The sequence below is a fragment of the Salmo salar genome, chromosome ssa24, assembly GCF_905237065.1.
Source record: "Salmo salar chromosome ssa24, Ssal_v3.1, whole genome shotgun sequence".
Lineage (NCBI taxonomy): Eukaryota > Metazoa > Chordata > Actinopteri > Salmoniformes > Salmonidae > Salmo > Salmo salar.
The window spans coordinates 14,455,001-14,470,827 of NC_059465.1; the positions used below are offsets into that span (position 1 = coordinate 14,455,001).

Genomic DNA, 15,827 nt, shown 5'->3' on the forward strand with positions numbered 1-15,827 from the left:
CGACACCTACACACACACGGTTAACACTAGCTAGGAGACACCTACACACACACACACACGGTTAACACTAGCTAGGGCACACACACGGTTAACACTAGCTAGGAGACACCTACACACACACACACACACACACCGGTTAACACTAGCTAGGAGACACCTACACACACACACGGTTAACACTAGCTAGGAGACACCTACACACACACGGTTAACACTAGCTAGGAGACACCTACACACACACGGTTAACACTAGCTAGGAGACACCTACACACACACGGTTAACACTAGCTAGGAGACACCCACACACACACACACACACGGTTAACACTAGCTAGGAGACACCCACACACACACACACACACACACGGTTAACACTAGCTAGGAGACACCTACACACACACACGGTTAACACTAGCTAGGAGACACCTACACACACACACGGTTAACACTAGCTAGGCGACACCTACACACACACGGTTAACACCAGCTAGGCGACACCTACACACCCACGGTTAACACCAGCTAGGCGACACCTACACACCCACGGTTAACACCAGCTAGGAGACACCTACACACCCACGGTTAACACCAGCTAGGAGACACCTACACACCCACGGTTAACACCAGCTAGGAGACACCTACACACCCACGGTTAACACCAGCTAGGAGACACCTACACACCCACGGTTAACACCAGCTAGGAGACACCTACACACACACACACACACACACACACACAGACACGGTTAACACTAGCTAGGAGACACCTACACACACACACACACACACACAGACACGGTTAACACTAGCTAGGAGACACCTACACACCCACGGTTAACACTAGCTAGGAGACACCTACACACACACACACACACACACACACACACACACACACACACACACACACACAGACACGGTTAACACTAGCTAGGAGACACCTACACACACACGGTTAACACTAGCTAGGAGACACCTACACACACACACACGGTTAACACTAGCTAGGAGACACCTACACACACACACACGGTTAACACTAGCTAGGAGACACCTACACACACGGTTAACACTAGCTAGGAGACACCTACACACACACGGTTAACACTAGCTAGGAGACACCTACACACACACGGTTAACACTAGCTAGGAGACACCTACACACACACGGTTAACACTAGCTAGGAGACACCTACACACACACGGTTAACACTAGCTAGGAGACACCTACACACACACACACGGTTAACACTAGCTAGGCGACACCTACACACACACACACGGTTAACACTACCTAGGCGACACCTACACACACACGGTTAACACTAGCTAGGCGACACCTACACACACACGGTTAACATTAGCTAGGCGACACCTACACACACACACACACACACACACACACACACACACGGTTAACACTAGCTAGGAGACACCTACACACACACACACACACACACACCCGGTTAACACTAGCTAGGAGACACCTACACACACACACACACGGTTAACACTAGCTAGGAGACACCTACACACACACACGGTTAACACTAGCTAGGAGACACCTACACACACACACACACACGGTTAACACTAGCTAGGAGACACCTACACACACACACACACACGGTTAACACTAGCTAGGAGACACCTACACGGTTAACACTAGCTAGGAGACACCTACACACACACGGTTAACACTAGCTAGGAGACACCTACACACACACGGTTAACACTAGCTAGGAGACACCTACACACACACACGGTTAACACTAGCTAGGAGACACCTACACACACACACACGGTTAACACTAGCTAGGGCACACACACGGTTAACACTAGCTAGGACACACACATGGTTAACACTAGCTAAGAGACACACACACACGGTTAACACTAGCTAGGAGACACCTACACACACACACACGGTTAACACTAGCTAGGCGACACCTACACACACACACACGGTTAACACTAGCTAGGAGACACCTACACACACACACACACACACACACACACACACACACACGGTTAACACTAGCTAGGACACACCTACACACACACACAGGGTTAACACTAGCTAGGAGACACCTACACACACACGGTTAACACTAGCTAGGAGACACCTACACACACACGGTTAACACTAGCTAGGAGACACCTACACACACACACACGGTTAACACTAGCTAGGCGACACCTACACACACACACACGGTTAACACTACCTAGGCGACACCTACACACACACGGTTAACACTAGCTAGGCGACACCTACACACACACGGTTAACATTAGCTAGGCGACACCTACACACACACGGTTAACACTAGCTAGGAGACACCTACACACACACACACACGGTTAACACTAGCTAGGGCACACACACGGTTAACACTAGCTAGGAGACACCTACACACACACACACACACACACACGGTTAACACTAGCTAGGAGACACCTACACACACACACACGGTTAACACTAGCTAGGAGACACCTACACACACACGGTTAACACTAGCTAGGAGACACCTACACACACACACACACACACGGTTAACACTAGCTAGGAGACACCTACACACACACACACACGGTTAACACTAGCTAGGAGACACCCACACACACACACACGGTTAACACTAGCTAGGAGACACCTACACACACACACACACGGTTAACACTAGCTAGGAGACACCCACACACACACACACACGGTTAACACTAGCTAGGAGACACCTACACACACACGGTTAACACTAGCTAGGAGACACCTACACACACACACACGGTTAACACTAGCTAGGAGACACCTACACACACACACACACGGTTAACACTAGCTAGGAGACACCCACACACGGTTAACACTAGCTAGGAGACACCCACACACACACACACGGTTAACACTAGCTAGGAGACACCTACACACACACACACACACGGTTAACACTAGCTAGGAGACACCTACACACACACACACACACGGTTAACACTAGCTAGGAGACACCTACACACACACACGGTTAACACTAGCTAGGAGACACCTACACACACACACGGTTAACACCAGCTAGGCGACACCTACACACCCACGGTTAACACCAGCTAGGAGACACCTACACACCCACGGTTAACACCAGCTAGGAGACACCTACACACCCACGGTTAACACTAGCTAGGAGACACCTACACACACACACGGTTAACACTAGCTAAGAGACACCTACACACACACACACGGTTAACACTAGCTAGGACACACACACGGTTAACACTAGCTAGGACACACACACGGTTAACACTAGCTAGGAGACACCTACACACACACACACGGTTAACACTAGCTAGGAGACACCCACACACACACACACACGGTTAACACTAGCTAGGAGACACCTACACACACACGGTTAACACTAGCTAGGAGACACCTACACACACACACACGGTTAACACTAGCTAGGAGACACCTACACACACACACACACGGTTAACACTAGCTAGGAGACACCCACACACACACGGTTAACACTAGCTAGGAGACACCTACACACACACACACACGGTTAACACTAGCTAGGAGACACCTACACACACACACACACACGGGTTAACACTAGCTAGGAGACACCTACACACACACACGGTTAACACTAGCTAGGAGACACCTACACACACACACGGTTAACACTAGCTAGGAGACACCTACACACACACACGGTTAACACTAGCTAGGCGACACCTACACACACACGGTTAACACCAGCTAGGCGACACCTACACACCCACGGTTAACACTAGCTAGGGCACACACACGGTTAACACTAGCTAGGAGACACCTACACACACACACGGTTAACACCAGCTAGGCGACACCTACACACCCACGGTTAACACCAGCTAGGAGACACCTACACACCCACGGTTAACACCAGCTAGGAGACACCTACACACCCACGGTTAACACTAGCTAGGAGACACCTACACACACACACGGTTAACACTAGCTAAGAGACACCTACACACACACACGGTTAACACTAGCTAGGACACACACACGGTTAACACTAGCTAGGACACACACACGGTTAACACTAGCTAGGACACACACACGGTTAACACTAGCTAGGACACACACACATGGTTAACACTAGCTAGGACACACACACATGGTTAACACTAGCTAGGACACACACACATGGTTAACATTAGCTAGGACACACACACATGGTTAACATTAGCTAGGACACACACACATGGTTAACATTAGCTAGGACACACACACATGGTTAACATTAGCTAGGACACACACACATGGTTAACATTAGCTAGGACACACACACATGGTTAACATTAGCTAGGACACACACACATGGTTAACATTAGCTAGGACACACACACATGGTTAACATTAGCTAGGACACACACACATGGTTAACATTAGCTAGGACACACACACATGGTTAACATTAGCTAGGACACACACACATGGTTAACATTAGCTAGGACACACACACATGGTTAACACTAGCTAGGACACACACACATGGTTAACACTAGCTAGGACACACACACACATGGTTAACACTAGATACGACACACACACGGTTAACACTAGCTAGGACACACACACGGTTAACACTAGCTAGGACACACACACGGTTAACATTAGCTAGGACACACACACGGTTAACACTAGCTAGGACACACACATGGTTAACACTAGCTAGGGCACACACACATGGTTAACACTAGATACGACACACACAACATAGTTAACACCAGCTGGGAGACACACACACATGGTTAACACCAGCTGGGAGACACACACACAGCACTTTTGTGTTATCTACTAGACACGCTCTTCTCCAACCCAAGGCCTCTCCAGCTCAAGATGTATGTAAGCTCTGTGTGAGAACAGTTCATGAGGTCAGCCCTGTTTTTCTAGAGTCAGTCAAATCAATCTCAACCCTACATCCCTCTCTCATCTGAGACGTCTAAAACCTCTGATGTCCTGAGTTATACACAAGAGGTCTGTCACCATTACCACTCCCTTACCCAGGGGATGGAGATAAGAGAAGGGGGGCAGTAGGTTCCAGAGAGGGGCAGTAGAGTCCTAGGTCACGTCCCAAAAGGAACCTTATTCCCTAAATAGTGCACTACCTTTGACCAGGGCCCATAGAGCTCAGGTCAAAGTTAGTGCACTATATAGGAAACGGGGTGCCATTTGGGATGCACACCCATAGCCTGGGCTTACCGAGTGTGTGTTGATGATCTCATCTATAGAGATGTAGATGACAGGCTTGCTCAGAGTCACCATGTCAGAGTACTCATCCACGTTAAACTTCTCCTCTGGCTCGGGGACATCACACGCAGCCTGGAAAAAAACCCTGCAAGACAGGAACAAAGCATTTGGGTTGTTTACTACCACACCAGGAACATTTTAAAAAATGTTTTATTTAACATTTATTTAACCAGGCAAGTAAGTTAAGAACAAATTCTTATTTTCAATGACGGTCTACACCGGCCAAACCCGGACGACGCTGGGCCAATTGTGCGCCGCCCTATGGGACTCCCAATCACGGCCGGTTGTGATACAGCCTGGATTCGAACCAGGGTGTCTGTAGTGACGGCTCAAGCACTGAGACGCAGTGCCTTAGAGCACTGTGCCACTCGGAAGACCCAGATAACTGGACACATTTGTAATAGTAATATTATCAGTTTACAAGGAACCACATATTTCTGATATCTACCTCAAAATAAACAAAACAACAAATAATATTGAAATCAACATAACGGCTGAAAGACAAAACATATCCTGTTGAATCAGGGTTTCTTCAAGAAAATTGACAGTTGTGGTTCAAATTGATTTCCAGTAAAGATGAGTCAACTCTGTTTGGAGGGAGGGGCAGAGAACTCTGGGAACACAACTGTGTCCCTTTCTCTCGCTCTCTGTGTGTGTGTGTGTCTAATGTTTGAGTGTGTATGTGCCTTGAGTTTGAAAAAAGACACACTACCCCAATTTCCTTGCAGACTTCTGCACTTTCACACAGACACTTCCTCTTTCTCCTGGCTCACCTTTGGCTCACATCAACTTAACCCCGTTCTGACTTAGCGTTCACCGCTACAGCCCGCTCTGTCTTACCTGATTCCCTTCTGCTTCATGAGATGGAACATTTCCCTGAGCAATTCTATACAGAGTGAAAGTGAACGTTATCCAATAGGCTTGGGAGTTGTAGTTCTTTATGCTCACCTGAACTTCTGGTATGTCTGGGAGATGTAGTTATTCATGGAGGTCATGTGGGCATTCTCTCCCTCGAACAGCTTGTTGGCGGCGGCGTGCTGCAGCATCTTGGCCACGGAGCCCAGGTTACGACGCTGGTCAGAGTGGAGCTGACCTCCGGCTGACATGTCTATGATATCGAAGCCGTCCGGAGCCACTATGGCTGGGTTCATGTAGCGGTAGTACAGCAGGTTCCCTACAATCTGACAGCCGACACACACACACACTCTGTTAAACGTAGCTGCATAGCTTCCCAAAGGGCTGTTATATCTAAGGACCTGTATTAATCAGTGCAAACTGAAGCTGGATGACATGCATGGGGACTACCGTGTCAGAGAACACTGGAGGAACCTTAACAATATCCACAACAATATACATGGAAGGTATACAAATGGCAAAGGAACGATCTAATGTCAGATGTAATACTCCAGTCTTATACCTTCAACAACTCATCCTCTGTAGCGTCAGGGAACTTTTCATGAAGGGAATGCTTTAGGACCTTTGCAATGTATCTCATGCCATAGCTACATGCAAAACAAAACATGGAGATTGTGTGAAATTGACAGGCATTACATAGATACACAACACAGTGATTTGATGCAGAAATGATAGGAAGCAATAACATAAAATGCAGGGGACTGTGACCATTTCAGAATGAGGGGTGTATTTTGGGCTGTTGTATAAAATAATACCATGGTTGCCCCCTTGTGGAGTAAAATAAGCACTGCAGAGTGTGGAGCCAACAGTTGTCTAAACCAGTAACATGGATGGTTTCTAACCCTCTATAAGCACTGTTTTGTTTACCCTTCCATAAACACACCACAGGGTTGCCTCCCAAATGGGACCCTATTCCCTTTATAGTGCACAGGGTGCCATTTGGGGCGCAGCCTGGCAGTTTGGGTTTCTGCCCTGGCCCAGACTGACAGGATGTTGTCTAGTCCTGTTCCCATTCAGCTTCACCTTTCAAAATGCATCCTTCCATCCTCCCTTGGAGTGATCGCTGATCTATCACTATTGGAGTTCTGCTACAAGGCTTTTACAGAACCACTCATGTCAGATCAGTGATTGCATCAAGAAATAAAAAGGAAGGAAAGAAAGACGGGTGCATTTTTAAAGAATTCCAAAAGGGCCTGAGACATACGGGATGTTATCCAGTGACGACACAATGGAGTTGAGCACTTTGTCTGTGGCCGTCCGCAGCGTCTGACTGGAGGACTCCAGCTTGGCGCGCACCTCCTTGTGTGACATGGCCTGGTCCGGGGTCACCTCGTAGGGCAGTTTACTAAGAGAGGGGGAACAGTGAGGTCAATGTGTGTATGTGCATGTCAGACCTGGTTCAAATACATGTGTATTTGATTGTATTTGATTATTTGAGTATTGTCTAATATCGTGGCCCGACGATTGGAAATATTTGAAAGTATTTTCAAATACTTATTTCAAATACTATTTTCAAATGCCTAGGTTAAATGCATGGGAGTGTATTTGAGTCAGTGTATTTTCAAATAAATAATATCTAAATACTTACTTCCAAAGGTCTTTGAAAATGATTGAAATACCCTAAACAGTATTTGAACCCAGGCCTAACAATAAATGCATTACGTGGGTTCAATGCAGTAACATAGAATAAAACAATTGATGGTAATGACTGCCCATTACTATCACTTATAAGGCATCATTTATTGACATTGCTTTACCAAATAAAAATATTTGGGTTGTGTATATTACATTTGTTTTTAGTATGATGACGACTTTATTATTATATTTATAAAACCACAATGATAGTAGTGACTGCCCACTACCGCATAGCACTTCTTAATAAACCATCCATTAAACACATTACTTTAATAAAATATTTCAGTTCTTGTGTTGATAAACAAAATATTTGATGACTTATTTTATTCTTAGTCATCATCTCATCTCTGCTCAGACAGTAGCAACCTGCCAGCCATCTATCTCCGTGCTCCAAAAGAGTCATCCTCCAGGCTAGTAGGCTAGCCTAGCTGGCTACTATCAATCAATTAGCTGTATTGTCGGGTAGAGAGACATTAAGCAACCGCTCTATCCCTCTCTTGTCTAACGGTCTTCCTCTCCGTGTCTGTCTGCGGCACTGAGGTATAATAAGAACAGGTCTGTAGGCCCCACAGGCTTGCCCGGCAAGAACCAATGAGAACAGGCAGATTTTGGCGCAATGGATTCTGGTCATTGTAGTTAATTGCCACATTTTCTGCACTTAACTATGATGAGTTAACATCTCACAGAGAATTCTCTCCAGAGAAATGGCACATGGCACATTGAGTGCACAGAAAACAAACTAAAAGGAATTCAAATAATTGAACCGTCAGTCAACTAGTTATTTAAAAAACGAAAATAAACTTAAAGGTTGGTTAATCGCTCAGCACTAGTGTGTGTGTGCTTGTGTGTCCCACCTGGCCTCTCCAGTGTTGGTCTCCAGCTGGTTGACCCAGGCCTTGTACACATCCACAGGGTTGGTGTTGATGCCCAGGCCCTTGTCCTCGATGATCTCCTTGACAACAGGCGCCAGCAGCTGCCTCAGCGTGTTGTGACCACGGGCTCCACGGTTGAAGCTCACCACCATCTTGATGACTGTGGGGTTCCCGGTCACGATGTCCTGGATCTGGTCCACCTTGGACCTGGGGGAGGGGAGGAGATACTTTTTATCATACAACTTTATTATCCCTTTATATTCATATTCAAATCAGGAAGTATCAGACAATAATATAAGAATAAATGATCTATAATACTGTATATGATTGAGAGGGTCCTTGAGTTATGAACAGGGGGGACAGTGGATTCCCTAGTAGCCTGGTTGACTGACTGTTGCATTAAACAGTGCTACTGTACATCATTGCCTTATCTGACCAATGAGCGTAAAGAAACAAAGGCACCCAGGCGAAACCATCTATAGTTACTGTATAAGGGGTGTGTACGATTTGGGACAGGTGACAGTTCCACTCACTTGATCTCCTCCTCCAGAGCGGTCTTAAAGAGTTTGAGCAGCAGGTACTCCTCTCTCTGGTTGGAGGCGTAGTTATACAGCGTGAAGATCACTGTGTCCATGAACTTAGTGGACTTGTTCTGTGGCATCTGGAAGATCAGCTTGGCCAGGTATGAAGGGTTGGTCTGTGGAGCAGGAGAGGACCTAGGGGTAAAAGAGTTTGCGTGCATGTGTGTGCGTGCGTGCCTGTCTAAGTGTGTGTGTTTAGAACTCACCTGCAGCAGGTAGAAGAGGTGCTGGTAGGCCTCTAGTTTCTTCCTTTTGCCTTTGCTCAGGCCCTTGATGCCCTGCCTGTCCCCTGCAGCCAGCTCCTCTTTACTCTTCTTCTTCAGCTTCTTACTGTGGGACACCACATCCTGGGAAGACAGACAGTAAAAATAGACGCTGCAGCCCTTCTCACCTATCTAGTTGTGTTTGATCAGTGATAGCTTTAAGGAAGACAGGGATGCATTATCAAAGTATCTGAGCAGCAGGCCTATGACTGTTGTAGACAAAGTGCTGTCTCCAGAAGCAATTATCAGCAGCATAAGGCAAATGGTTTTGGAAACTGTAGCAGGTCTGTTGGTTAAAAGCATAGTTTCTCAGCTGAGTTGGAAAACACTTGTCAGTTGTGTTCCCTCAGTGTGTAAAACTATAAATATCACCTGTAGGGTGATCCTGTTCTTGACCAGTAAGCCGATCTTAATGTCCATCAGGTTCAGGTCTTTCTCCATCTGCTGATTGGAGCGGATCTTCGTGACCACTTCCTCCCTGAGCCGTGTCACTTCCTGTTCCTCCAGTAGGTCCAGGCTGCTTTGTTCCAGCAGGTGGACGAACTTACGCACCACTGAAAGAGGAGGGTCCTGGGCCCCGGCTATATATAGCGCACAAAGACAGAGAGAGAGAGAGACAGAGACAGAGACAGAGACAGAGACAGAGACAGAGAGAGACACACGCAGACAGACACACACAATGGTTTAGCATTGCATCAGAGAAGTTCAGGTAGTTGAAAGCATGTGACGTATTAAATGCTGTCTAAACTCACTGAGTGTTCTGTAGTCGTCTCTGGCTTTGTTAGCCTTGAGGAAAGCCTGGATCTTCACTATTTCTTTCTCCTGAACATACAAACAAGACAGAAAGGAATCAATCTTCAGTAAATGTCACTGAGGAATAAGAGGAGTCATATTATATGACTCCATCTCAATGACCTAAACCCTCATTTTTTATGTAGGTGTTGTGTTACTCACATGGTCTATGAAATACTGCAGTCTTTGAGAGTATTTACGTTTAGCTCTCCACATCTTAACAAATGACTGAAGCTGGACCGGGAGGAATATAACAATGTTAGCAACTCGTAGCTGTGTGTTTCTGTTGAGGTTAAACTGTGTGTGACTTCTCTCCTGATTATTGACACTCTTTATTTCTCACTGTTTCAAACTTATGTTTTCTCTTTCAAATAAGGCTCACAGTCCCAAGTCTAACTTGTTACCTTGATGACAGTCCCCACGTTGCTTTGCAACACGTTGAGTCTGTCTTTGTATACCTTCCTCTGTTTGTAGCCCTTCCAGGAGGCCTAGAGACAAACATCATGACATTAAAATCATCCGTGTGTGAGTAAACTCCAAAACCAGTATGTGAATTTTAACTGTAAATATTAAATTCTTGTTTTACTTAAAAAGAAAGACAGTGTAGAACATATGACACAGTATAGTACCTGTAGTCGGACCACGTGTGGCTGTTGTTGTACTAGGTAGTCCAGTCTCTGGGCGTGAGCTCTTCTCACCAGGTAACCTCTGATCCTGGCCTGTAGCTGGGTTACCAGGGTCTCGTTGGCCAACCATAACTGTTCCCTGTTATACTCAGCTGTCACACCTCCAACCACACTCTGACCAGAGGACACATACAACACTAGATCAGTTTTAATGTGTAATGCATTATAAATGACTCAGAATGTGTGTGGTCTCTGCTGGTGTTCTGTGTGTTATGTATGGAGAAGGTTATTCTGTTAACTGATCTTTTGTGGTCTGTGTCATGCAACAAGAATAATACATCATGTCTGAGGGGGTGGCAGGTTCTTATGAAGAAAGAAAAATACATAATTTCTTATGTAGAATCCAACATAAATATGATAGGGACCTGTATTTCCTCTCTGCGGAGCTGTGTGCTGTTGTGTGTGAAGTCCTCTGGCTCCTCCCAGGTCCCCTCTCTGTTCTCCAGGTTGTAGTAGTAGTCATAACTCTCCTTGATACGGTGTTTCACCCACACGCTGTCACTGCTGCCTGCTAGAGGAAACAACACACGCTGTCACTGCTGCCTGCTAGAGGAAACAACACACGCTGTCACTGCTGCCTGCTAGAGGAAACAACACACACTGTCACTGCTGCCTGCTAGAGGAAACAACACACACTGTCACTGCTGCCTGCTAGAGGAAACAACACACACTGTCACTGCTGCCTGCTAGAGGAAACAACACACACTGTCACTGCTGCCTGCTAGAGGAAACAACACACGCTGTCACTGCTGCCTGCTAGAGGAAACAACACACGCTGTCACTGCTGCCTGCTAGAGGAAACACACACGCTGTCACTGCTGCCTGCTAGAGGAAACAACACACGCTGTCACTGCTGCCTGCTAGAGGAAACAACACACGCTGTCACTGCTGCCTGCTAGAGGAAACAACACACGCTGTCACTGCTAGAGGAAACAACACACGCTGTGACTGCTGCCTGCTAGAGGAAACACACGCTGTCACTGCTGCCTGCTAGAGGAAACACACGCTGTCACTGCTGCCTGCTAGAGGAAACAACACACACTGTCACTGCTGCCTGCTAGAGGAAACAACACACGCTGTCACTGCTGCCTGCTAGAGGAAACAACACACGCTGTCACTGCTGCCTGCTAGAGGAAACAACACACACTGTCACTGCTGCCTGCTAGAGGAAACAACACACGCTGTCACTGCTGCCTGCTAGAGGAAACAACACACGCTGTCACTGCTGCCTGCTAGAGGAAACACACGCGCTGTCACTGCTGCCTGCTAGAGGAAACAACACACACTGTCACTGCTGCCTGCTAGAGGAAACAACACACGCTGTCACTGCTGCCTGCTAGAGGAAACAACACACGCTGTCACTGCTGCCTGCTAGAGGAAACAACACACACTGTCACTGCTGCCTGCTAGAGGAAACAACACACTGTCACTGCTAGAGGAAACAACACACGCTGCCACTGCTGCCTGCTAGAGGAAACACACGCTGTCACTGCTGCCTGCTAGAGGAAACACACGCTGTCACTGCTGCCTGCTAGAGGAAACACACGCTGTCACTGCTGCCTGCTAGAGGAAACACACGCTGTCACTGCTGCCTGCTAGAGGAAACAACACACGCTGTCACTGCTAGAGGAAACAACACACACTGTCACTGCTAGAGGAAACAACACACGCTGTCACTGCTGCCTGCTAGAGGAAACAACACACGCTGTCACTGCTGCCTGCTAGAGGAAACAACACACGCTGTCACTGCTGCCTGCTAGAGGAAACAACACACGCTGTCACTGCTGCCTGCTAGAGGAAACAACACACACTGTCACTGCTGCCTGCTAGAGGAAACAACACACGCTGTCACTGCTGCCTGCTAGAGGAAACAACACACGCTGTCACTGCTGCCTGCTAGAGGAAACAACACACACTGTCACTGCTGCCTGCTAGAGGAAACAACACACGCTGTCACTGCTGCCTGCTAGAGGAAACAACACACACTGTCACTGCTGCCTGCTAGAGGAAACAACACACGCTGTCACTGCTGCCTGCTAGAGGAAACAACACACGCCGTCACTGCTGCCTGCTAGAGGAAACAACACACACCGTCACTGCTGCCTGCTAGAGGAAACAACACACACTGTCACTGCTGCCTGCTAGAGGAAACAACACACACTGTCACTGCTGCCTGCTAGAGGAAACAACACACGCTGTCACTGCTGCCTGCTAGAGGAAACAACACACACTGTCACTGCTGCCTGCTAGAGGAAACAACACACACTGTCACTGCTGCCTGCTAGAGGAAACAACACACGCCGTCACTGCTGCCTGCTAGAGGAAACAACACACACTGTCACTGCTGCCTGCTAGAGGAAACAACACACGCCGTCACTGCTGCCTGCTAGAGGAAACAACACACGCCGTCACTGCTGCCTGCTAGAGGAAACAACACACGCCGTCACTGCTGCCTGCTAGAGGAAACAACACACGCCGTCACTGCTGCCTGCTAGAGGAAACAACACACACTGTCACTGCTGCCTGCTAGAGGAAACAACACACTGTCACTGCTAGAGGAAACAACACACACTGTCACTGCTGCCTGCTAGAGGAAACAACACACGCTGTCACTGCTGCCTGCTAGAGGAAACAACACACGCTGTCACTGCTAGAGGAAACAACACACACTGTCACTGCTGCCTGCTAGAGGAAACAACACACACTGTCACTGCTGCCTGCTAGAGGAAACAACACACGCCCGTCACTGCTGCCTGCTAGAGGAAACAACACACGCTGTCACTGCTGCCTGCTAGAGGAAACAACACACGCTGTCACTGCTAGAGGAAACAACACACACTGTCACTGCTGCCTGCTAGAGGAAACAACACACTGTCACTGCTGCCTGCTAGAGGAAACAACACACACTGTCACTGCTGCCTGCTAGAGGAAACAACACACGCTGTCACTGCTAGCCTGCTAGAGGAAACAACACACCTGTCACTGCTGCCTGCTAGAGGAAACAACACACACTGTCACTGCTGCCTGCTAGAGGAAACAACACACGCTGTCACTGCTGCCTGCTAGAGGAAACAACACACGCTGTCACTGCTGCCTGCTAGAGGAAACAACACACACTGTCACTGCTGCCTGCTAGAGGAAACAACACGCTGTCACTGCTAGAGGAAACAACACACGCTGTCACTGCTAGAGGAAACAACACACGCTGTCACTGCTGCCTGCTAGAGGAAACAACACACGCCGTCACTGCTGCCTGCTAGAGGAAACAACACACGCCGTCACTGCTGCCTGCTAGAGGAAACAACACACACTGTCACTGCTGCCTGCTAGAGGAAACAACACACACTGTCACTGCTGCCTGCTAGAGGAAACAACACACGCTGTCACTGCTGCCTGCTAGAGGAAACAACACACGCTGTCACTGCTAGAGGAAACAACACACACTGTCACTGCTGCCTGCTAGAGGAAACAACACACACTGTCACTGCTGCCTGCTAGAGGAAACAACACACACTGTCACTGCTGCCTGCTAGAGGAAACAACACACACTGTCACTGCTGCCTGCTAGAGGAAACAACACACGCCGTCACTGCTGCCTGCTAGAGGAAACAACACACGCCGTCACTGCTGCCTGCTAGAGGAAACAACACACACTGTCACTGCTGCCTGCTAGAGGAAACAACACACGCTGTCACTGCTAGAGGAAACAACACACACTGTCACTGCTGCCTGCTAGAGGAAACAACACACACTGTCACTGCTGCCTGCTAGAGGAAACAACACACACTGTCACTGCTGCCTGCTAGAGGAAACAACACACACTGTCACTGCTGCCTGCTAGAGGAAACAACACACACTGTCACTGCTGCCTGCTAGAGGAAACAACACACTGTCACTGCTGCCTGCTAGAGGAAACAACACACACTGTCACTGCTGCCTGCTAGAGGAAACAACACACACTGTCACTGCTGCCTGCTAGAGGAAACAACACACGCTGTCACTGCTGCCTGCTAGAGGAAACAACACACACTGTCACTGCTGCCTGCTAGAGGAAACAACACACACTGTCACTGCTGCCTGCTAGAGGAAACAACACACGCTGTCACTGCTGCCTGCTAGAGGAAACAACACGCTGTCACTGCTAGAGGAAACAACACACGCTGTCACTGCTAGAGGAAACAACACACGCTGTCACTGCTGCCTGCTAGAGGAAACAACACACGCTGTCACTGCTGCCTGCTAGAGGAAACAACACACGCTGTCACTGCTGCCTGCTAGAGGAAACAACACACGCTGTCACTGCTGCCTGCTAGAGGAAACACACGCTGTCACTGCTAGAGGAAACAACACACACTGCCACTGCTGCCTGCTAGAGGAAACAACACACACTGTCACTGCTGCCTGCTAGAGGAAACAACACACTGTCACTGCTGAGGAAACAACACACTGTCACTGCTGCCTGCTAGAGGAAACAACACACGCTGCCACTGCTGCCTGCTAGAGGAAACAACACACGCTGTCACTGCTGCCTGCTAGAGGAAACAACACACGCTGTCACTGCTGCACTGCTAGAGGAAACAACACACGCTGTCACTGCTAGAGGAAACAACACACGCTGTCACTGCTGCCTGCTAGAGGAAACAACACACACTGTCACTGCTGCCTGCTAGAGGAAACAACACACACTGTCACTGCTGCCTGCTAGAGGAAACAACACACACTGTCACTGCTGCCTGCTAGAGGAAACAACACACACTGTCACTGCTGCCTGCTAG

General features: G+C 48.1%; 1 protein-coding gene across 2 annotated transcripts in view; it reads right to left on the bottom strand.

Moving 5' to 3' along the window:
* Nucleotides 1–15,827, bottom strand: part of iqgap2 (IQ motif containing GTPase activating protein 2) — a 102,473-nt gene that overhangs the window by 11,792 nt on the left and 74,854 nt on the right. Inside the window, exons 18-30 of one of the 2 annotated variants that reach the window (XM_045706983.1) lie at nt 11,418–11,560; nt 10,996–11,166; nt 10,771–10,854; nt 10,529–10,600; nt 10,327–10,396; nt 9,947–10,155; nt 9,518–9,658; nt 9,264–9,427; nt 8,713–8,937; nt 7,428–7,568; nt 6,726–6,810; nt 6,257–6,489; nt 5,261–5,393 (exon numbers count right to left, since the gene is read on the bottom strand). In XM_045706983.1, coding sequence (XP_045562939.1) covers nt 5,261–5,393; nt 6,257–6,489; nt 6,726–6,810; nt 7,428–7,568; nt 8,713–8,937; nt 9,264–9,427; nt 9,518–9,658; nt 9,947–10,155; nt 10,327–10,396; nt 10,529–10,600; nt 10,771–10,854; nt 10,996–11,166; nt 11,418–11,560 — 1,871 coding nt within the window. Of the gene's footprint in view, nt 1–5,260; nt 5,394–6,256; nt 6,490–6,725; nt 6,811–7,427; nt 7,569–8,712; nt 8,938–9,263; nt 9,428–9,517; nt 9,659–9,946; nt 10,156–10,326; nt 10,397–10,528; nt 10,601–10,770; nt 10,855–10,995; nt 11,167–11,417; nt 11,564–15,827 lie in introns of both variants that reach the window. The other variant, XM_045706982.1, reaches the window with a different exon arrangement.